Source organism: Spea bombifrons, chromosome 4 (assembly GCF_027358695.1).
Source record: "Spea bombifrons isolate aSpeBom1 chromosome 4, aSpeBom1.2.pri, whole genome shotgun sequence".
NCBI classification, from domain to species: domain Eukaryota; kingdom Metazoa; phylum Chordata; class Amphibia; order Anura; family Pelobatidae; genus Spea; species Spea bombifrons.
Window position 1 is genome coordinate 41,012,128 of NC_071090.1, and position 25,820 is coordinate 41,037,947.

A 25,820-nucleotide genomic window follows, 5' to 3' on the forward strand; every position below is an offset into this window, starting at 1 on the left:
CATGATTACTACCAGTCCTGATGAATCTAAACGTTAATTAAATACAACCTGTCCAGCAAAGTGACATAGGCTAAAAGGTCTTAAAAAGCAGTACATGATGCCATACATGATAATCTAAAGAAATTCAAGAACAGATGACAAAAAAGTAATTGACATCTATCAGTCTGGAAAAGATTACAAAACCATTTCTAAGAGTCTCAGACTCCAGTAAACCACAGTGAGAGCCATTATCTACAAATGTATTGCTACTTTAGGGCCTGGGTGACTTGGCATGATTGATGGAACCGTGAATTTTGCTCTGTACCAGAAAACCCTGGAGGAGAATGTGCTGCTATCAGTTTGTGACCTAAAGCTCAGGCGCAGTTGGGTTATGCAGCAGGACAATGATCCAAAGCACACAAGCTAGTCCACCTTGAATGTCTCAAAAGAAAGAAAATTAAGGTTTTGAAGATGCCTAGTCCAAGTCCTGATTGAATCTGAGAGAAGCTATGGCATGACCTTGTAAAGGCCATTAGGCTGTAAAACCTTCCAGTGTCGCTGGATTTAAACAATTTCACCAATATTGTTAAAATAAGACTATCCTTTTTCCATCTGAAATATGAAGAAGACAAAGTCACCAGGTGCTTCAAGTGGGGTTGAATGTCCAGGACATGCTTTAGTGCCTTTTTATGTCATGGTAATTCCTCTGGTCTATCCTAGAGTGATAAGAACATTAGCACCAAATATTAGACCATGCTTAGTGTGTCTGGTATTGACTTACTACCTGTCCTGAGCATCTACCTGTGGCTTCTCCTCTATACAGTCAGCCAGTCTGCCAGCAAGTGCTTTGCTATGTATACTCAGTTCCTATAGTAGTATTTACAGTAGTAGTATACTAAAGTTCCTATAGTATTTGCCTCTATCTGAGCCTCCACACTATTTGGATCATCAAAGTCCCTGGTCTTCTATCATAATACTCAACCCTTCGTAGGTTATTCAGGTTGAATAACTCTTGGGCTGTGTGCAGGAGTGGTAACATTTACTTTTTTTACGACAAAAAAAATGTCCCCTGAAAATGTTACCTCTTGTACTTATTGTACTTGAGTATTTTATATGGTTGTTTATGATCTTTGCTCTATGTTGGCACCAAAAAAATGTAGTTGTCTAACATGACATACTATTGTGTTAAGAGATAAAATTTGTTATGTTATACCTACACATTCTCAGTTTTGCTTACTGCCTAAATGTTATCAACAGCATTTTATAAACTATGAATGTTTCTCACAGCACATATTAGGCTATGAATATGTAGCAGATGTATGAGTGCACCCTGGGACAAAAGCATTATGGCCAAGAAACTATCAATACTAATGAGCACCCGACAAAAACACATTTTTCCATCTGTTCATCTAGTGTACACCTGTGGCATTTTTTCAATCCATTGATTGTAACACAATAATATGAGGATTATAATTTAGAGCTTATTCACATCTATGAACCTTCCCTTTATAGGTAAAGCATACTGATAATAGATATTTTACAAACGTAATTCACACTACACAGCAAACCTGCATAACATTATTAACATTTTATCATATGCCTAATGCAAAGGATGTCACTAAACATTGATATGAAATCACATAAATAGCTGTTTCTCCAAAGTTTTTTTGTTAAAATAAGTTTTGAAAAAAAACCCAACCCCCTCACCACATTAGGCAGGGACTATGGGCAATGGGACATTTTTTTTAGTTCCTTATGTGAAGGCTCACATAATTATCTCAGCAACTGGAGCAAAATATGTGGCAAATATCATAGTGACTTTAATTAGTAACCAGTTTTCTTTGAACATATAGACCTTTCTTTCCTTCTAGCTGAATTGGTCAATTAAGCATTCTACAGCAGAGACTACTATAATAAGTGTTGGCTTTAGAAGGTAAACTGGTGTACACTCTCCCAGCTTCTTGTAGCCTAACTTCCTCCAGAAGTTCCAACCTTTTGTTTATCCACATACTTGCATGTGGCTTTCCATAGGAAAAGTAAACATAATAGAAGTTGCAGTGCAGCAACATGTGAAGAGCTAGACGTTGACTTACCTCTCCTTAAATAATGTTGCTAGCTGAACTAACAATATTAGATGTCTATTGGAAAATAAACTGGTTTGTTGGTTTAAAATTATTTTTAATAAGCAAGAATTCTAAATTCCATGACTCCTACCCCCATCCTTTATACATATATATATATATATATACACACACACACACATATACGGAATAATACTTTTGTTATTGGACATGGGAAACCTGAAGCCACAATTTCATGCGATTAATCCTTGAAATAAATATTATAGAGTAAATAACACAATACCTTAACTTTTCCACTAAATGATTTCTGGGCCTTGAAAGTTTTGTCCCCTGAAGTCACTACAAATTCAGGAGGGCATTTTACCTCTGGATAAGTAAAAATGAAATTTTTCCTACTTCCTACTGTAAGTGACAGGGAACAGATGATCAAACACACACACCAGGACAGGCTCTGCCACACCAACACCCAGACACACACCAGGACAGGCTCTGCCATACTGACACCCAAACACACACACCAGGACAGGCTCTGCCACACCGACACCCAGACACACAAACCAGGACAGGCTCTGGTACACCAACACTCAAACACACACACACCAGGACAGGCTCTGGTACACCAACACCCAAATACACACGCCAGGACAGGCTCTGCCACACCGACACTCAAACACACACACCAGGACAGGCTCTTCCACACTGATACCCAGACACACACCAGGATCGGCTCTGCCACACTGAAGCATACATTTTTTTATTTTCTACACTGCTTTGTCATTAACTCCCCCTATTGTATTTTTGTCCCCTTGAGTATTGATTACTGTCTTCCCCCACAACACAACCTTGTGTATTGCCCCCTTTGTGCATTTATTCCCCCCACACTCTTGTGTATTGCCCCCCCAGCATTGATTTATGTGATGACCCAACTAACCCCCTCCCTTGTGTATTGATGCCCCCCCACTTTTGTATTGGTTAAAATGATGCCCAAGCACACTCTTGTCTATTGTTGATGCCCCCCACTGTCATGTGTATTACCCCCAGCCACACACCCCTGTTTATATTGATTTTGTGATGCCACACCAGGACAGGCTCTGCCACACTGACACCCAGACACACATACCATACAGGCTCTGCCACACACCCAGACACACACCAGGACAGGCTCTGCTACACCGACACCCAAACACACACACCAGGACAGGCTCTGCCACACTGACACCCAAACACAGTGTACCCTCTCAGTAATGTAGAGCTTTTTTTACATTACCTCTAAGAGAATTTGGGTGTTGCTTGCCTTCCCAGGCATGCCAATTACCTTCAAGCCAGTTACTTGAGGGTTCTTTTTTTTCCCATTAATCATCTTGGCTGGGTGACCACTTCTAGGGCAGTAGCCACAGTACTAAATTGTCTCCGTTTATAAAACTAAATTTAGGGAAATCCACAAATCCTGATGGTGGGTCTTCTGGCCTCTAATTTACAAGGCATGGTTCACATCAGAAGATACTTCTTGAGAGTAGCACATTCAAAATGTTTGTGTGTTTTTAATGTCACAGTAGCTCTAAAACACACTTCCAATTCTGTTTCATTAATCTGTCAACTCCTGACTCCAAGAACTGATCAGCCTAAGGGTTCACATGCTTACCTGGTCTACAAATATATAAATAGGTTGGTGTTTTGTCTGTAATTTATTTTAAGTCACCCCCCCTCCAACAACACCCTTAAGGAATGAGGAGGACAAGTGGTAGAGTTTAACCACCCATTTCTCAACATAAGGGCTTAGAGGAGTAGTTGTAAACTTCCATACCAAAGCATACAGAATGGGGGAAAGGGGTCAGGGGTTAGCCGCACCTACTTGAAAACTATATCCCATCAGATATAAGATAGGGGCAGGGAGCTGAGCATCCTTTCCAGTATGAGCATCTGCTTGTTTTTTTTTTATTATTATAAAGCAGTGTTTAAGGTTTCACAATGTTTTGAGTATTTAGCAATGTATGAAATCAATGTTAACATTAAGCATGTAATTTCTTTATTTGCTATAGGTTAGACATTTTTGACCTTGTCTCTTGCTGTTGCTTGGCTGATAAAATCATTTAGAAATAAGCACAGTTCAAGTATCCTGCACATTGGTGAAGGAGAGATTTGTTGAAATACAAACACAACCTTCAACATGTACTAGTCTGTAAATGTCAGAAACTAATAAAACTCATTTTCACACTTCTTTAGATTCATTGCTAATGAACAGTATATAGAGGAACTGAAAGGAAAGGGATATCTACTGTATACTTGTATTAAAATGCCACCCCTTTTAATATTGCTACAACAAATATGTAAAAATTTTGGAATATTTTTACTTTACAAGAGCTGTCAGCTAGAAGTATTTCATGCATCGTTGCAAGTGCTAATTTTTCCAAGAGTGAAATGAAACATAACTGGAACCTTCACGGGGTTGGCTACTCAGAGCTCCCCTTTTACTGGTTTTGTGGCTATAGAAGTGACCAAATGCCTCTTCCCTGGTCGTGGATTGTGGATAGCCCTGGAGAAATACCTCTTCATAGTACGATAACAACTATTTTTTGATAATTCAGTGATAATACAGACATGATTGCATCTACTTAAATTATACTCTTGTTACTCAAAATACTGTAATTCTCAGTAATCTGCATTTGTACAAAGGGGCGGGTTTAAGCAGGTACAGGGAGTGCATGACACTCAAGCGCCCGGGTTAGCAAGGCACCCAATGGGGTCACATAACGTGAGAGAAAAACTAAAGAGAGAATGGCAGTGTGTGGGTGTGTGTATGGTTTTAGAGTGTGTGTATTAATGTATGGTGTAAGTGTGTGTGTGAGCACATTGTGTAAGTATACAATGTGTGCGTTTATGTGAGCATATAGCGTTAGCGTGAATGTGTGTGTAGGTGGATGGGATTTAGGCATGTGTGTGAGCATTTGGTGTTACCATTAGAGTGTGTTAGTGTTTCGTATACACAAAGTGTGGCACTTCCCCATCAACAAAGCTTACCAAATTGCCAAATGTAAATTTCAGCTGCCATTGATCATAAGCCCTCTAGTACATATAAAAAGCAAGATTAATATTGCTATGGAGTTTTTATTACATATGGTATTAGCATGCATGTTAGTATATGGCATTAGTATGTGTGTGTAACTAGGTGTTGGTATATGGTGTTAGAGTGACTGTGTGAGTGTTAGTATGTAGTGTTAGAGAAGGTATGTGTGCCTGACGTGTGCCCGAGAAATACTACACAATAGATGCCACTATCCCTAAGCTCACCATTGTTTGTACAATTCTCCAGAAACATTTGGATTTTTTCCATTTATGCACAATAAGAAAATTGACAATTTCTGAATAAATAACTTGAATGTGAGACACAGTTTGTGTAGATACAATTTGCTAGAGTCAATGTTGGACTCTTTTTTTGTTGCATTCTATGCAAGAACAGTTATTAAGTGATTTGTTATAGAATCCAGCCCAATGTCTAAGAAAAGCACATTGGTACTGTTGATAACACCACCATCCAACTAACTGACAAGGTTCGCTGCCTTGGTGTCACACTTGACTCTACCCTCTCCTTCATCCCTCACATTCAGTCCCTCACCAAATCCTGCTGCCTTCACCTGAAAAATATCTCCCTAATTCACCCATTCCTCACAAAAGAAATGACCAAAATATTAATACACTCCCTTGTGATATCCCATCTGGATTATTGCAACTCCATACTAAGTAGTCTCCCTCTCTCCCGGCTTTCACCTTCTTTGTCTTTCTCTTTCACTGTTCCTTGTCTGCTGCTCCACTGTACAAATCACTCAATTGGCTACAGAGCCCTTAACAACTTCACACCCCCTTATATCTCTACCCTCCTATCCAAATACACCCCTATCCACCTTCTTTGTTCCTCTTCCCACTCCCGCATTCGGGATTTCACCTGTGCTATAGCCCTTCTCTGGAATTCCAGAATTTCTTTATTTGAGAAGCGTACAGCCTTTCTTCCTAATACTTTCAGCCAACATCCTAATCAAGCCATCTGAACTATCAACAAACTCTACAGATCATCCTGACTCAACTAACTCATCCCCATCCAAGCAGTCCTCTCATACTGTTTCACCTCCTCTCAACCACTGACTAGTTTGTAATCTTGCAAGAGCAGGGCCCTCTTCTTTGTTTGTACCAGTTTGTGGTTGTTTGTGTGTTAATTTATTTTACCGACTCTATTGTAACAGCGCTATGGAATTTGCTGGCGGTATATCAAAAAAATGTAAGTAATATAAATTGATTGATCTATGTAAGTGGGTACCAACATTTGTTAAATATATCCATAGAATGCTGCATAAGTCCCTAACAATCACACAAAATGTCATCTGATATATAATATAATGTGCTGACATTTATATTACTTTTTTTTATAGCTAGTGTCTACCTTTCTCTCCACCAATAAATGAAAAACCATTAAACTAGTAGCAGAAGGCTATTTAGCTTTATCAATCTGTTGCAGACAGTGAAGCTATCCTTCATCATATTCTTATGTACATGTACAAAAAAACATTTTATGGTTGGTATTTGCTATGCTATTTTATTTATTAACCCTTTGGTGTTTTACCTTGAATAGTGCCCAGACAACATGTTGATTATGTCTATCAAGTAAACGTTTTTATTTCACATTACATTGGGTTAATGTGGGATTAAGGATGGTTTGCTTAGCCTTTTTAATGAACTTCTAAAGTGCTACAGGATATTTATAATTATTATTATTTAATGACTCGCACAGCATAAATGGACATTACAAGAAGTATGAGAAATTCTCTGGTAAAATATGGGACCTTTTGGACTTCCTCAACCTTCCTTGCTTTCATGAATTGGTAAATGATATTCCTTTGTGACCACAGTATGAAAATGACTTAATAACTGGCTAGGGTGGTTGTGTAGCTTTAATATATGGTAAACATTACTTTATATCCAAAGATACGTAACAAGTTATCATGTACGTTATTACTACTTTATGATCATTTAGGCCACTATGGCCCAAATGGTGGCCTGTGAATAACATTTAGTCTGCCTAAAAATAACTATTTAATGGTATCAAGAACCCCAGGCTTTCAAATAGTATTGCAACTAATTTATGGGCTATAAGTATATAAGTACCCTTTTCTTGTAATGGAGCAGAATTATTATTTTTTATTATTTACAAATGTAATTTACTCTTCTGTTAACTTAACAAAGGACTTGAATGTCATATAGTTACAAATATAGTAAACAGATTACAAAGGGCAAAAATCCATCATTATTCTGCCATCACAACATTATATTTTGTACTGTCATAAAACTGTACCGTAAAACTAGTAAAGATGTTCTTGGAAGGAGTATACCTATTAAATCAATAGGGCAAATACATGACTATAACCATGGATGCCCTTTTGCCAAATGAATCTAAACCTGTATTTCCTATATAGGTTAATCCTATCTATCAAGATGAAACATTTTTTCTTGTAATCCCAAATTTTGCTGTATTCTTTTTTAACAAATGCCATCCTACAGTTTTTTTTAATTGCCCCATATTGAGTTTAACCGATAAATCTAAAACGTAGCTTGCGGAAGAGCTACCGATACATCACCGTTAAAGACTGCAAAATTATGTTTGGATCTATCACTTTAGTAATTTTGTATGGTAATATGCAAGTGTAATACACATTTAACATGATAAAATGATTTTGGTAGACAACATCCTGCTCCAAAAGGCCTGCTGTATTTTTTTAATGCACATACATTTTATATTTCTGGGGCTGTTCAGGCTTGTGTGATCTCCTACTGAGCTGTAGGAACATAAAACGTACAGCTGGCTTAGTATATAAAATGATGATGCCATTCAAATTCATTCTGTGTTTCCTTTTCCGTGATTGTCAGAAGATCCAGTTTCACTCCAAGATTAGGTTGGAAATAGGTTTTGTCAAAAACATTCTTTGTTGTGTGCTTCTGTTTGCTCTTCTATGGATTGTCCATCAAAGGTATTTTATATTTGCAGGAACATTTTAAAGGAAAGCTGTATTTCATTTAGGATATAACCTATTCTGCACAGCTAGTGGCAGACCATCATCTCTCTTTTACAGGCACACATAATCCCATGCCTTTTCTTTGAATATATATATATATATATATATATATATATATATATATATATATATATATATATATATATTATATCTCCAGTAAAAACTTTGGATAAGTTCCCCAATATCTACAAGTCCTACTCTGGACAGGGTGCTGCTCAAATGAGTGCTGTGTACACACAACAAACCAAGAAATGAATGCACATCCAATTACGCTTAGAGAATTTCCTATTTTATATATTCTATATATTATATACGCAAAAATAGCTGTTTCTATACATACAGTTAGGTATGGTAATTTTACCAAAATTAATTCAAGTTACGGTTAAATAATGAATATTAATTGACAATTGGCTCAAAAGCTGTTATTTCTTCATTAATTAAGCAGTTAAAATGTCTGGAGTTTATTCAAGGTGTGGTATTCCCATTTGGAAGCTGTTGCTGTGAACCCACAACATGGGGTCAAAAGAACGCTCAATGCAAGTGAAACAGGCCATCATTAGGCTACAAAAAAAATCCATCAGAGAGATAGCAGGAACATAAGGAGTGGCCAATTCAACAGTTTGGTACATTCTGAGAAAAGAAGAACACACTGCTGAGCTCTGCAACACAAAAATGGCCTGGACATCCACAGAAGACAACGGTGCTGGATGATCCTAGGATCCTTTCCATGGTAAAGAAAAACCCCTTCACAACATCCAGCCAAGTGGTGAACACTCTCCAGGAGATAGGCAAATCATTAGTCAAGTTTATCATAAAGAGGAGACTTCACAATGCAAATACAGGGGGTTCATCACAAGGTGCAAACCATTCATAAACCTCAAGAATAGGCCAGATTAGATTTTGCCAAAAAACATCTAAAAAATTCAGCCAAATTCTGGAACAGCATTCTTTGGACAGATGAAACTAAAGATTAACCTTTACCACAATGATGGGAAGACAAAAGTATGTAGAAGGCTTGAAACAGCTCATGATCTGAATCATACTACAGCTACATCATCTGTAATACACAGCAGAGGCAGTGTGATAGCATGGGCATGCATGGCTTCCAATGGCACTGGGTCACTAGTGTTTATTAATTATGTGACAGAAGCAGCCGGATTAATTCTGAAGTATATAGAAATTTATTAGATTCAGCCTAATTCAGCGAAATTAATTGCACGACACTTCAATTTACAGATGGACAATGACCCCAAACATACTGTGAAAGCAACTCAGGAGTTTTTTAAGGCAAAGAATTAATATATATGTAATACAATGGCCGAGTCAATCCCCTGATCTCAACCCGGTTGAGTATGTATTTCACTTGTTGAAGACAAAACAAAAGGCAGAAAGCATGAAGACAGCTGCAGTAGAGGAAAGACCAGCCACTTTAAAAGAAAAAAAAAACAGGAAATATACTGAAATTCTCATTGAATGGGAGTAAATACATCCCACTGGGCAAGAGATGGGGGTAAATGGGGATATATTACTTTTTGACTTCCGTGCTACCCTGCAAAAAGTGTAGGTGAAGGAGGCAGCAGTAGATTCCATAACTTCCCTGAAGGAAAATGATTAGCCTTGCTGCACCTAGGGTAGAGGAAGAAGGTATACACTCCCACCCTTGGTACATCAATAAAGCCTGCTGCTGTTAAATTATTTAATTGTTCGAATGTTATTATTCTAATGTTAATAAAGGTGTTATATAGTGCCTGCACACCTCAATATATTCTATAATATATGCCAATTTAAAATATATATTTTATGTACTTATTTTGTGCAGGAAAGACACCAGTATGATGCACATACAGGATACATCTATTGTTCTAGCTATGACACCTCCTTCTGGGGGTAGAAATGCAATCACTCCACGTCTTCTAAGACATTTCAACATACTGTCAATAGATGCTTTCAACGATGAAACAATGAAGAGCATATTTCAGCCCATCACAGACTGGCATTTCAGCCATGGGTTTGATACATCTCTGAAACGATATTCAAGGGTAAGAGTTTCAAAAAACAGTATCAAATTTACATAAAATTATACTTGGCTAGATGTTACATTACAGTTGTAATTCATTTTTTATAGTAAACAAAATATATATTTTTGTATTTTTCTCTTGTCATTTTGATACCCACAGTTTAAATAAGATTATAATTAACGCCATGTAAAACTATACCTGCTATATCTGCCCTGGTCCTATGTGATTGCTATTATTGTGAAGTGAAAGTGTCTAGAAGTAAGAACAGCTCAGCCACGATGTGGTAGCCACACACATTCCTGTGCTCTGTACTATCACTCACTACAGAGTTACAAACTACAACATTAATACAAGCACTGGGCATCAAGAGCTTCATTGAAGAGTTTCCATGGTTGAACAGCTGCACACAAGTAAAAGATCACTATGCACACTACCAAGCATTGGCTGAAGTGCTGTAAAGCACGCTGTCACTGGACTCTGGCATAGTGAAAACGTGTCCTCTGAAGTGATGGATGAATCTGGGTTTGGCAGATGCCAGGAAAATACCTGCCTACCTATGCATAGTTTTTACTGTAAAATTTGGTAGATAAGGGAAAATGGCCTGGGGCTGCTTTTCAGAGTTTAGGCCAAGCGACTTAGTTCCAGCAAAAAAGTAATGTTTCATACAATTATAGTCTTCCAACTTTGTGGCACCAGTTTGGGGAAGATCGTTTCCTTGTATGACTATGCACAAAGCAAAGTCCAAAAAGACGAGTTTGGTGTGAAGGAACTCAGGTGGCCTGCACAGAGCCCTGACCCCATTGAACACCTTTAGGATGAATTGGACTGCAGATTGTCACGGAGCAAGGTCCTCTCTTCCAACATCAGTACCTGACCTCCCACAGACACGCTCCAGAAGTCTTCCTAGAAGGGTGGAGCCTATATTAACCATAGAAGGATGGAGGGTACCTCCATATTAATGCACATGGTTTTGGAATGGAATGTCCATAAGGCTAATATAGCTGTGATGGTCAGGTGTCAGTATACTGGTGGTCATATAGTTTGGCAGATAGTCATACTTATCACCTTCAACCAGAACAACAATATAAACTAATGTACACCTAGCGGGAAATGGGCAGGAAAGGTGGAGGTGCCCATGGACTTGTGCTTCTCTCTGCACACTCTCAAATTAAGCCTTTGAGGTAGCACTCCTCTGATTCCCATGGGAACTTGGTGTCAATAGATTCTCCCCAACTCTTCAAGCATAGGGGGACAAAAGTAAATGTTTAGTACAGCCCTCCACTGCAATGTATGCCATTACTACACAATACCTCTGGCTAATTAGTTCATCGCAAAGGTAGAAAGCCACAGTTTTACCGTTCTTACTTTCGAAACAAGGGATATAGAACAAAAACAGGGGTGTTAGTTGGTTTAGAGGACATAGGACAAAATGTAAATACTTATAAAAGTACTGATATTGTTAGCACTGTTTTTTATTTTCCTATTTGAAACAGTAAAAGCACTGGTGAGTAAAAATCATAAAGGAGACAAACTGAATCAGATATTCAAGGCAGCTGAGGATGTACAATTCATTATTTTAAATAATTGAGTTACGTAAATCATAATAACCTCTGCACTCTAATGAATGCACTACCACATACAATTTACTTAGAAAATATTCAAGGGCACATTGTTATTGCACAGGTTGAATTTCTGCTGATTGAAGTTCTTTTCTGACATATCTTTTCTTCTCCAAAGTAGGTTTGTTGTTGATTGTGTCCATTTTTAAACAGTGTATAATGGATATATACTGTGTAATTCATATCACTGTTAAATGATAATTTCAAAATCTTAGATTATGGAAACTGTAGGTTACTATTTAACCTTAAAACAGTTTGGACAAATATTTTGGTTCGTTTTTGGATAATGAATTCTCTATCCTGTCGGTTCATTTGAGACGAAAAATCTGGGGGGGGGGCATTCACACAAGGTTATCTTAGAGCAAAGTGGAGGAGCTTCCGGTGATGTTCTCTCCCTGGATACTCAAATCTGGGAGGAGGGCGTCACCAGAAGCTCCACCAGTTTGGCAAAAGTTCACACAAGATTATTTTAGGGTGATACGGTGGAGCTTCCGGTGATATCCTCTTCCTCGATTCTCCAATTGGAAGAGAGGGCATAACCAGAAGATTCTCCATTTTGGCAGAAGTTCACACAGGGTTATCTTAGGGCAAAATGGAGGCGCTTCCATTGACGTCCTTTACTCTTGACCTCCAGTCGTGGGAGAGGACACCACTGGAAGCTTCGCCATTTTGGCGAAAGTTCAACAGGAGGTCATGTCCTCAGATAGAAGAAGATAGAAGAAAGACGTGGGAAGAGAGAATAGAGAAAAGAACAGAAAGATGAAGAACAAGATGATGCAAACACGGAAATAGAACTGTGAGAAACATAAGCGGAAGTGGTCGGCAGAGAAGGTAGGAAGACATTCAGAGAATGTGAATGAAAGAGCCTGCGGATTTCAGATGAAAATTCAGAGCTCTTTGCTTTATTTTAGACTGTTTCGTCTGGGGTCTGGCTTCGTTTTTTTAGTGATTGCAAATGTAATGCAATTTGCAGATTTCATCAATTAGTAAGAATTCTAATGCACAAGTCTAATGCCCACTACCCCAGTAACACCATTAAGCATGCCCCCCAACTGTCCCGATTTAGGCGGGACAGTCCAATTTTGGGTCTCTGTCCCGCGAGAGTGATACTAAGCTCAGGTGCAGCTGGGGGGGGGGGCGCACAGCCGCCCGATCAGCAGCTGCAGCCTGCAGACTAATTGGGAGATCACGATCTCCCTCTAGTCGGCTCAACCTTAGGGAGAGTGAGGTCTGTCACTTCAGACCTCGATTTACTGCTCCCTAATCACTACACATATGACAGACCTCGCGCTCCCACCACAGGATATAGGATGGAGGAAGCGGTAAGAGATAAGAGATGGGGAGAAAAGGGTGGAAGGGCAGTTTATGTGTATGTATGTGTTTGTAAGCGTATGCGTATCGGCCGGTGTGTGTAAGAGCAGTATAGTTATTTGTTAGCTGGTGTGTAAGGGCAGTGTATTTGTGTGTAAGGGCAGTATACATGTATATGTACGTGTAAGGGCACTGTATATGTGTGTGTGTGTGTGTAAGAGCAGTATACATGTATGCGTGTGTGTAAGGGCAGTATACATGTATGTGTGTGTAAGGGCAGTGTACATACATGTGTGTGTGTAAGGCCAGTGTTTATGTATATGTGTGTGTGTAAGGGCAGTGTACATGTATATATGTGTGTGTGTGTAAGGGCAGTGTACATGTATATGTGTGTGTAAGGGCAGTGTATATGTGTATGTAAGGGCATTGTATATGTGTGTGTAAAGGCAGTGTATGTGTATATGTGTGTTTATGGGCAGGTGTGTGTAAAGGCAGTGTGTAGGGGTCCTGGGAGGGAGGCTTTTTTAATTAAAAAAAATCTGTCCTGCTGTGGGCTACTCTTCCAATGAAGCTCAGCCAGCATTATGGTGGACACCTGGCTGGCTGAGAATCATGGGAATTTTAGTTCACAGCTAGCATCTGCAGCTTTACTGTTGCTGCACTACCCATGACGTTCAGCCAGCATCATGGAAGTAGTATGTATGGCTCAGCCTCATGGGAATTAAATTCAAAGTGTTGGTTTTTTTCAATATGCATGACAACAAAGTGTTTTCAGTGGCGATGCAAGCGCAAAATTTTAAAGTGCAAGAGATTTTAAGTTTGCATGTTATGTTCTGGTTTTCTCTCACTTAGTACACTAGACCTTGCCATGAAGATGTCTGGTGCCAATAAGGACACAAGTAACTTTGGACAGACAGTAGCTTGCGGCAGAAATGGGCCTCAGGCAAACCTACCATTTTTTTCAAACAGACTTTTTTGTGATACAAAGGAATGTTAGATCCCACACTATAAACATTTTCTAACTGAAACATAGACATTAAAGTGCATTTGTTAACTCCACTTCAAGGTTAACTGTGACCATAAAATAAATGCAGCCCATATGATATCGAAACATATTATGTGCTTTACAAGCACCAGCCTAGGTTCACTCTATTTCAGATTCTGTTTTGTGAATTACATCATATTCACATACAAAATCAAGCCTGCATTATATTTAAACGACTGATGCATATGAAAAAATGGAGCACAAAACAGCAAAAACAACAAAAAATAGTTAATAGTCTCCAGACATCATGAAGGGTTATAACTAAGTGTAAAACAACAATTATCTAGCAAGGAGGTGGAAACAGTGCTCATCCTAAATGCAACCCTTTGTACAGCACTGCGGAAAATAATGGTGCTATATAAAACAAAAAATGATATTACCTGCACAATTACATTATATGTAATAAAATATGCTATAAGATATGATGATTAGCAAGTCAGGTAGGCAGATATACACCACAATGCAGAGAAGAACCCAGCTACCAGAACAAGAGGGGTACGGAAGAAGTTCCAACACTGTAATTTGAGTTGTTAAATTGTAAATAAAGCTGTACCGAGAGCCGTTTATGATGGTAATCTTTCGCTGTGGCACATACTTATACATAAATATATACCGCATCTTTTTAGCAGAGGTGACTCTGTGAGCATAGAAAACAATAATCTGGTGCAAATTAGTAATTTCTTTTGGAATGGGATATCAGCTATATTCTTTATCGATCACAAACTAATTAGGGAACTATAGACAATGTACATTATGGTATTGTTTAATAGGTGAAAAAAGATGAACTCTTTCAAAAGAGTAAAGTTTTACTTTAAGTGCCCAACCCAGCCAAAGTCCTTCATGATGTCACTGTAGCTAATATTCCAAGTCTATAAAAAGCTCATATTATCATTATGATCACCTCTTTATATTTCTCTTATTAGGCTTTTAGATCGCTTAGGTTTGCCCTTGACCAGCGGAAATCTACTTACTGTCTTTTATTATAGTCATAATAAAATTTTCCTAAAATTTATCAGCACATTAAAAAGACAGCCTTTACAATAGTATGGCGGGAGGAGCCCTTTCATGGTAAAAGTCACATTGTGAAAATAGAAATGGTTTCTCCTGTCAACAAGTAAAGACTTCCATAATTGCAGCTTTAAACTTCCCTATTGCATTTGATTGCTTGATTTTACACTGTGTATCTTTAAAAAACAAATTTGTCACACAATGACGAAGCTATGCAAATGTTATCGGGTGAAAATGTGCTTTGGCATAGTTCATTCGGCCGACATTTCCTCAAAATAAAAGTATAATTTTAAAAGAAATTTAGTGCATGGTAAATATGTTTTTGAGAAATAATAATGATGGATGGTATTGTTCTTGATTCTCAAATTAATGTGTTTACATATGAGATTGTTTAAGTGGGGGATAAAACAATTTTAATATGGTTGTAATTAGTAGCAGCCAATACTACTTTACTAGTTTACCTGTATAATATGTGTCCATAAAAGCAGTCCTAATGTTTAAGAAAAGTGTTTTTGTATGAAGAACGACACTTACATGCATAATCATAGAGTGTGGGTAGGACAGTATCAAGATGATATTTTAAGCACACACCCATGTTGCTCTGAAAATATAGCACATTTTCATTTAATCTTTCCACTTGGATTTTAATTGCAGAAGAAAGATGGGGTCATATTTAACAACTTTACAAGGGTATGTGTAAAGAAAAGTGATTTATGACAATGCAACTGTGTGGATGTGTGATTTTTCCCTCCAGTTATGATTTAACAAGACTAAGGACACTTCTGTAAAGTGAATTCATACATTTCTGCATTGTAATCTATTCTGACACATCATAAAGATTTTACGTTGCAGATTTTAATTTTGCTTAGCTAAATATAAGTAAAATAGTCCTACAGCCATGGAGCCGGATCAGCTCCATCCTCGTGTTGACATACATCCAAACCCAAATACCTTGAACTTCCCTCGGCTCAAACTAAAATAAACGCGGAAACATCTAAAATGGTTGTATGCACCTGTTATGAAGGTTGATTGTTGTTTCTTTTTATCATTTGTTTTGTGTTATGCTCCACATCCAGGTCATCAAATATCAGTAGAGAGCTAGTCAAATTCATACTTTTTTTAATAAAATGCATATGATCAAAAGACAAACAATTTTTAGAATGTTTTGAATGTTTTATATATAGACCAACATTTATTTTGTGTAAAAATGCAAAAAAATATTTGTATTTTTGTATATAATTAAAAAAAATATATTTATTAATTATGAATAATTCTGCAGATACTTGTGTGGGCTACCATGGATGTGTACAGACAAGTGTCAGCTACATTTTTGCCTATGCCTTCTAGATCTCACTACGTTTTTAGTTTACGAGATTTCTCCCGGGTGATCCAGGTAATGTATTTTTCTAATTTTAAATTACAAATTGAGACAGAAAAATGACAGTTTTTATGTATGTATGAGTGTATCTGTGTGTGCATTTGTTATTCACTCTTTAACTAGGGATAGGGATAGGGTCTCAGAATTATTTAACTACATGCAATATTTTGCATTATAAATAATTGGATGACAATATTTCACCAATTCAAGATAAACTTTATGTACTGTACCTTATCACAGTTATGTCTGTTCTAAAGCATAACAAATGCAGCTTTGCATATGTTCTGTAGGGAAATCATTTTATAGGGACACCTGTATTAAGCAGCTCCAAAAATGGCATACAAATTCTATATCTGAGGATAGCAATTATTCTGAAATATGATACAACTGTGTAAAAACTGTGTAAAATGTTTATATTTTCATTTATTTAGTTACATTTTGTGGTATAATACATCTCCCCAATCTGACCCTAATGGCACAATGCATCCTGTGTAACCACCTCGGTGTGCCCCTCAACCTGAATACATTTCTTGGCAAAATCTTGCAATTCAGTTTCTTCATAAAAGCCTGTTTACATTGTTTTCTTAACCAAATAAATTGACTTATGTACACATTTTACTAAAATAAATGAGAGGCCAGAGGCCATCATGTCAAATTCAATTTAGTGTTGAGCTTTGCAGAGAAAAATACCATATTTATAGTGTTCTGCGGAAGGTGTTTTTTTTAAAGTGCATTTTTATCGATACAGACATCCATTGAAGAAACTGATTTAAAGTATATGTTTTCTTTTCTCCTATTTAGGGAATTACACTTATGAAGCATGAACAAATACCTCAAGGGTCAGACGGAGCTCACAAGTTAATGAGACTTTGGATTCATGAAGTCTACAGAGTCTTTTGTGATAGACTTGTCAGCAGTCAGGACAGAAAGATGTTTTTCCATATAGTGAAGGTAAATTATATCATGGTATTTTACACTGATATTAAACTAAATGCTTAATACTGTAGGCATATAAAAACTAAAAAACAGGGATCCAGCAAGTAAATAATATTTGCTTGTATTTGTTTGGATAAAGTAAGTTTAGAAGAGCAATAAAAACAAAAAAGTAGGCACAAAGAGAGGAGGATAAGGAAAGGGGATGGGTTGAAAAAAACCTCAACACAGATGAGACACTGCGTGAAAAGAGCAGAAAAAGCAGAAAAGAATAGCTTGATAGGAAAGAAAAACAGTGTTGTAGATTTTGGAAGGCTGTGTCAGTGGGAGAAAGAGCAGAAAAATGGTGAAAAGGTGATATGTAGCTAATGGTTATGGATTCAAATACAAACAAATTTTAATCTTAACAATTAAAAGAATTGTTAAAATTAAAGGTTCTTGTACACGTGAGTGCGCCTCTTAAAGGACACGTACATGTATGAGTCTGTATAGATACGTGTTTTTTCAGTACTCTTTTATGCTTTTTCCTGCGCAACTAATTTCTTTACTACATCCGTGTCCCTGTCTCCTTTTTTTGACCCAGAGGAGAAAGAGGGGCACCCCTCAGTCTCCTCTGCGAGGCCTCTTGCTCGGTTGCGGTGCCGGCGTTTCATGCTGAGTGCCGGAATATGACATCATGAGAAGGGGAGGAGAGGGGTAGATAGTGAGAAAGGGGGTAGTAAGAATATTGAAATAAAGAGTGAGAATGAGTGAGAGGATGATTTGTCTGAATGAATGAGGGAATTTATTAATTTGTGAGAATGCATTAACGAATATGTGTTTGATTGATTTGTGTGAATGATTTGTGAAAATGATTTGTGTGAATGAGTGAGAGAATAAATGATTGTGTGAATGAATTATGTGAAAGAAAGTGTGAATTGGTGAGTGCCTATAAAGGTTTTTGTGTGCATCGTAGATGTATAATTGATTTGTGTAAAGGCAAAGATAGCACAAGAAGGGTGTTTGAGCCTTGGGGACCAAGATGGCACTAGCAGGGTGTTTATGGGACAAAATGGCACAGGCCGGGATGTTTGGGGACCAAGTTGATTCATGCTGGGCTGTTTCGGGACAAAGATGGCAAGTCCTGTGTTACATAGTTCATAGTTCATAAGGTTGAAAGAGACCTAAGTCCATCAAGTTCAACCCTTCTACCTAACCTTCCTATTCTTGATCCAAAAGAAGGTAAAAAAAACCCCTAATTAAGCTACTTCGAATTCTGCCATCAGGGGGAAAAAAATTCCTTCTTGACTCCAAGAGGCAATCGGATTTCTCCTTGGATCAAGAGGCTCTAAAATATTAATGTTATTCTATTTATATCCCTGTATATCATGCCTTTCTAAGAAAATATCGAGGCCCCTTTTGAAGGTATCTAATGTATTGGATAACACTACCTCTCTTGGAAGTGAATTCCATACCTTAATTGTCCTCACTGTGAAGAATCCCTTCCTTTGTTGTCTATGAAATCTGCGTTCTTCCAGTCTCAGAGGGTGACCTCTTGTTCTTTGTATATTTCTGATAATGAACAGATCACCGAAGAGCTCTTGAAATTGACCCTGCATATATTTGTATAATGTTATCATATCCCCTCTGAGACGCCATTTTTCCAGTGTATATAATTTTAACTTTTTTAGTCTCTCTTCATGTGTGTTATCTGGATACTGGTCAGGTTCTACGTGGGTAGTGTGGACACCAGGGCTGGCTTTGGGGTGTGCGATCTGTGATCTATGCCTGTAATTTAGGGAGTTTTATCTATACCTTTAATGCTGAGTTTTTATGTGATTTCCAATTGAGCTATACCTGCAATGCTGGGTTTGTGTGTTTGGTTGATCTATACCTGCAATGCTATGTTTCCATGCATTATTATTGTATACCTGCAAATACAGGATTTGTATGTCTGATTCTGATTCAGTGTGGCAAATATTTTTTTGGGTGCGGGAGCGAAGGGAGTGATTGCATGCTAGGGAGCGTGGAGGGGAGCCCAAGAAAAAGCTTGCGTAGGATCAAATGTTTTCAATATAAAATGTTTTGGCAGCAGGGTCTAATATTTATATATATATTGGCAGCAGGGTCTAATATTAATATACATTGTAAGCAGGTGCTAATATTAATATATATATATCAGCAGCAGGGTCTAATATTTATAGATATAGGCAGCAGTAGCTAATATTAATAATTAACCGGCAGCAGGGGCTAATAGAAATATATATCGACAGCAAGGGCTAATATTAATATAAATTGGCAGCAGAGGCTAATATTAAAAAAATTACAACTAACTGCCAGTTCAGCTGTTATTTTGAAATCATATTTCAATCACAGTCTTTACTTCAAAGAGATATTATGCAGTTAAAAATGCATCTCTCTCTCTCTCTCTCTCTATATATATATATATATATATACACACCTGTGTGTGTAATCTCATGCGCTTCATAGTGTGTCCCTGAATGGCAGAAATAAAATGTGGTCACCCAAGTCTTGCCTCTTCTTGTTCTTTTCCCCGCTGTCTGCTCCGTTAACCTGGACTCCCGGTGCGCTTCTGCAACAGGGTGGAGCCTTGATTTTTCATATACTATCACTTTTTGCATGTTTCTTTGTTTCAAATGAAAGCCATATTGTTCTGAAAGAAAGATGTTTAGGTGTGAGTACCTAAAACATGGAAAAGAGAAATCTTAATTAAACCAAAAAATTGCAAAAATAATAATTATGGCACTAAACTGAGTAAATAAAAAGTTTTGTTTTTATTTAATTGTGCTAGTAAGTAATAACTGAATTTATTTAGTTAAACATTTCACCCAAGTCCCTACCACACTTTCTAAATCAACTGATTTTGAGGTACTTGTAAAATGCTAACAAAGATTAACATAGCCAATGTCAATACACAAGTAATATAAATTGTTGTTCCATTCTCATGGAAGCAGAATTCCTATGCCTACAGAAATGACTAGCTTTAACCAATGTGACACACAGAGAAGAAAGACAGGAAGAGTTTATCATGTTTTGCTTTCCTTCAGAATCTATCTGCTTCTATCACAGACATTTTAATGGCCTAATCAACTGTATGTAGGTATTTTACTGTCTAAATGACAAAATGAAAAGGTTGAAACTTTCAAGAACTGCAATGGAAAATTATTTATTGCTGCATGTGACCTTTAATGTGAAATGCAAGCTTACTCTAGTTTACTGTTTTGAGTAGGTACAGAGACATGATAAGGTAAGGCTTCCTTACCATTTATATTTTTACTTTATTACATCTTTACTCTATCATCTACATTTTATTGGAGTTATGGGCATTTGTTTTGTATTCCAACAGTTTTTATTGATTTATTTTTTATTGTATTGTATTTTTGGATTTAACATTTCAGATTACAGTTCTCATATCTTCAGTTCTTCTGAAAGTTCTTTTTTTAGTAGTTTTACTTCAAGAATTTCTGGGAAAACAATATCAACATAAGACAAGCAGTTTTAATGAGTGCTTTTTAGGTTAAAAAAAATATTTACTGTATTGTACTTTTTCTCTGTCTTAATGTTTTCTGACGTTAGCTCACATTCACTGTAATCTAAGTCTACAAAATTGTAGGTTTTTTTCACTAAAGCCAGAGTTGTCAGGAAAGTTGTATTTCAATTTGCTAACATCATTAATAAAGATCAAACCCCCTTGATATTTTGCCTCAAGTAGAACGTGGTTGAACCTATTTATTGTATAGTTAAATAAGTGTAAGATACAGGTCCATTTCAGCCCTTTTCTATACATTTTTCCAGGGATGGCCATTTATAATGGATAAGTCACACTCACTCCCTCACGTATTCTCTCACTCTCTCATTCTTGTTCACTTTGTCACTCTCTCTAAATGTTTCTCTACCCAGCTGAATTTTTGATCCCTTAAATATGGGCACCACACCTGCCTTATGCCAATCGATTGCCGTTATACCCGAACAGAAAGAATCCCTAATGATCAAAAATAATGGTCTGTCAAAAATTAGGCGGAGTTCCTTAAGCACCCTTGAGTGTATACCATGCAGCCCCAGAGCATTGTCAACCTTGTGTTTAATATTTTAAGCACTTTTTCCTGTGTAAGGCAATCCCATGTTTGTGGCAAGGGTTCTTTAAAATCAGCCACCTGGGGCTCAGCCATCAGTTTTTTTCCCATATTTAAAATGTTAATGCTGCTTCTGATAGAAAGGTGTCAGGACACACAGTGCATCTCAGTTTGTTGCATATGGGGCTGCGTAGCCACAGTGCAGTCAGGGTGCCCATGCTGACCCCTGTCCACTGCTGAATATATATATCCTATATATATATATATATATATATATATATATATATACTGTCATGTAAAAAAGAAAGTACACCCTCTTTGAATTCTAAGCAGGTTTAAAAATTAGGTAAATACAACCTCAGATGAACAACAACACATGATAATATTACATTGTGTTATGATTTATTCTAAAAATAGGGAAGCCATGTGTGGAAAAACTAAGTACACCCTTACTGCTTCCATGGGAATCAAGATGCTATGTAGCAGATAGGTGCTGCTAATCAAATGCCCTTGATTAATTGATCATCAGCAAGTGTAACCACATCTATAAAAGCTAAAAATGAGCAGTTTGCTGGTCTGTAGCATTCAGGTGTGTGTTAACACAATATATCCAGTGACTATATATGCGGTGGTAATAAAACTTAAGTGAACCCTTTGCACAGGGGCGTAACTAGAAGCCTCAGGGCCCCGGTGTGAGAATCTGTTAAGGCCCCCCACCCCCAACCCAATCTACCCCCTCTCACATTATCTACCCACTCTCCCTCCCTACTCACTATCTACCCTCTCCCTACCCCAATTCTCAATATCTACCATCTCCCTACCCCCCATTCTCACTATCTACCCTCTCCCCACCCCCTCACACTATCTATCCCCCTTCTCAGGCTATCTACTCTCTCCCTACCCCCCTTCTCAGACTATCTACCCCCTCTCCCTCCCTTCTCACTATCTACCCTCTCCCTACCCCAATTCTCAATATCTACCATCTCCCTACCCCCCATTCTCACTATCTACCCTCTCCCCACCCCCTCACACTATCTATCCCCCTTCTCAGGCTATCTACTCTCTCCCTACCCCCTTCTCACTATCTACCCTCTCCCTACCCCCCCTTCTCACTATCTACCCTCTCCCTACCCCCTTTCTCACTATCTACCCCCCTTCTCAGGCTATCTACTCTCTCCCTACCCCCCTTCTCACTATCTACCCTCTCACTACACCCTTTCTCACTATCTACCCCCCTTCTCAGGCTATCTACTCTCTCCCTACCCCCCTTCTCAGGCTATCTACCCCCTCTCCCTCCCTTCTCACTATCTACCCTCTCCCTACCCCCTTCTCACTGTCTACCCTCTTCCTATCCTCCCTTCTCACTGTCTACCCTCTGCTTACCCCCTTCTCACTATCTACCCTCTCCCTACCCTCCTTTGTAGCTCACTTACCATGCAGTCCTGTGATGGGAGCAGGAGGCCTCTGTCTCGCTGCTCTGCCACGGTACACACGGTTTCACTGCTGAGCGCCGGCATATGACATCATATGCATCAAGCAGGGTATTTGCGGCTCTGAGGGCATGAACGCCATTTTGAGTTCAGCAAGGTAGCTGCCTACAGGACTGCAGGTTAAGGTTCCCAATCGGGTAACTTTATCCCAGACAGCTGTAGTGCACAGAGACATCCTGATGGATATATCCCCATTGGGTGATGGAATTGAAAGGGAAATCCCAGTCTGTACCTGATACCAGTGGGTGCAGGGCCCTCTTGATCTGCAAATTAATTGGTTGTAGATAGATTCGGATGGTGTGGAGCTCCCCTTTGAAGGTATGTTGGATATGACTTAGAGTTATGTAAGAGCCTTTTATTTTGTAGTAGAAATTTAAAAACCATGCTCTTTCCTGTGCTTAATCTGGTAAATTACTATAAAGGGCCTATTTAATTATTACTTTCCTCTTGTTTTGTAACTCAAAATAAATCACTGCCGATGCTAATTGTACCCTTTCCCTTGTCCGAGAAATGTTGTTCTTGTTGCTATATATATCAACCTTGGCCTTACTATACTTAGTAAGGTATGATGACTATAAAATATATATTTCACTAGTTCATTATTATAAGCATAATTAACTAAAAAAAAACACATCAAAAAGTATTAAAATGATCCTGTAACATACAATCCTTTTGGGACAATTTCTCTTTGCCGCATTGGGCACTAGATGGTAACTTCTAACTACTAGCCTATCTCCAAGCAGGGTTTGTTCACCAAGTTTCAGTTATTTTCTCACATAAGGCATAATTTTCCCTGGTGCTCCAAAAGTGTTTATTTAACATGGGTTCAAAATCTTGGGTTGTAATTCCCTTTAAGGTAAAGTTCAGAAAGATAGGAGCTGTTTTAAAACATCAACAGTTTTTACTGAACTAGCATAATTTAATGTGGGAAAATTACCTTTCCCATTACCGTAACAATCCTAACTCTGTCTCTAAGTAACTGACTACCGTGCCCCAATCAGAAATGAGGCGTTAGACCTTGTCAGGTCCCATGGAACTTCAAGGTTACTTCAGATATTTACATCTGCAGAAATATGAACTCTGAATAGAAACTAATGCTACCTAGCAATCCTAATGACGAGGTCTACAGGAACCTGCCATACAAAGCCTCACAAGCCTTATGAGTTAAAGGGCCTAACCTCTGAGCACAGTAAAAAGTAGTCACTGACTACCATTGCTAGGATATGGTATGACAAAGTAATTCTGTTATGGATACAACCTTTAAAAAGTGTCTGCTGGCAATTTAATTTTTAGTATCCACACACTTGCATTCATGCCTGAATAAGGTTTTCTGGGCCTGACAATTTGTTAAAATTTCACCTAGATACTGAATGCATTAGTATGTTACCTGCCAGTAGCCACTTTTTGGACCAGTTTACAACAGACTGGAAATGAAATATGGAAAAAAGAAATTGTGAATGGGACACAATTTAACACAATAAGTAGTTATTTCTGGGTGGCCATGTGCGTTAAATAGTATGGTAAGTAATGACGTTACAGATATTACAATATTATTATACTCAGCAGTGAAAGTACACAGCACTGGTAGATCTAAAAGTGACTTCAAAATGCTTAAAAGTAGTTGATTATATATTAATTCCATTTTTAGAATCGCTATTTTACTTTCAGATCGGACAATTGGAATCTCTATCACCAGATGAAAAAAAAGAAGGGTTCCATAGGATAATGTTTTATCACTGACATTGGAAGACTTTTCCGTGTAGTTGTAATGCACAATACTTCTAACTTGACTTTTTAAAATTATACTTCGGGGGCTACATTGTTCTGGCAGCCTATTTAACAGAGGTTGTCCTCACAGTCAGTGATGCTTTGTAAAATGAAAGATATGGCACCTGCTCTCTAATTATTCATGATCTGAATAAGCCAGGGAATTGATCATAAAAGAAAAATGTACCTGTTCTGCCTTAACACCGGGAGACTTTGCATCTAGGTCAACTGTATGGATGAGCACAGCAAGGGCATGTTTTTGTTGTTTGTTGCAATAGATTCGATAAAAATACACCTCTAGACATTAATTCTTCTGAGTACCCAAAAACAACTCGGGGATGAATCATGTTGAGATTAAAATGCGAAAAAATAGAAACAAAAAATAACGCAGCAAGTTGGTATTACCAAAGGTGTAACATGTTTCTTAGGAAAACATAAAATAACATTTATCTGGGGGGTTTGTTAGCAGAGCCAGCTTTTGTGGTTGGCCTGCTGTGCAGTTACAAAGCTGAAAACTTCTCTACCGTAACTTAAAAAAAACTACTAAGTTGAAGTTGAAGACAATTAACTTAATGTGCCCTGTGCTAGCAGATTGACAAAATGAGTCATTAAAAAAATCTTTACAAAGATCTAATTAAATTTCCAACACTGACATTTCTGGTTAAAAAAAAATCTTTCATAGTAATTAGTGGTACATTTCTATACCTCATAATGCCAAGTAAAGGGGAACTACTTATAATTATTGTCCCCGTAGGAACTGTTGCAAGTTACTAAGAATGTCAGAGTATTCAAACTGAATAATCTGCCGCCACATTTCATACACCTCATATTTTTGGTATATTCTGCTCATAATTAAATCACTGAAAGCAGAAAAACAGGGGCACATATAAAACTAATTAATGAACTTGCAATTATATATATAATATATATATATATATATATATATATATATATATATATATAGACATACAAATTCATAACTCCCAAGTTTCCCATTAGGGAGGAAATAATTATGAAAAATAAATATTTAATTTAAGAATTGTTTTCATACCAATTCAA

General features: G+C 37.7%; 1 protein-coding gene across 1 annotated transcript in view; it reads left to right on the forward strand.

Moving 5' to 3' along the window:
- LOC128492590 (dynein axonemal heavy chain 3-like) overlaps window positions 1-25,820 on the forward strand; it is a 428,956-nt gene that overhangs the window by 271,319 nt on the left and 131,817 nt on the right. The window contains exons 44-46 of the mRNA XM_053465187.1: window positions 9,939-10,158; window positions 16,400-16,513; window positions 17,300-17,449. Coding sequence (XP_053321162.1) covers window positions 9,939-10,158; window positions 16,400-16,513; window positions 17,300-17,449 — 484 coding nt within the window. The remainder of the gene's footprint in view (window positions 1-9,938; window positions 10,159-16,399; window positions 16,514-17,299; window positions 17,450-25,820) is intronic.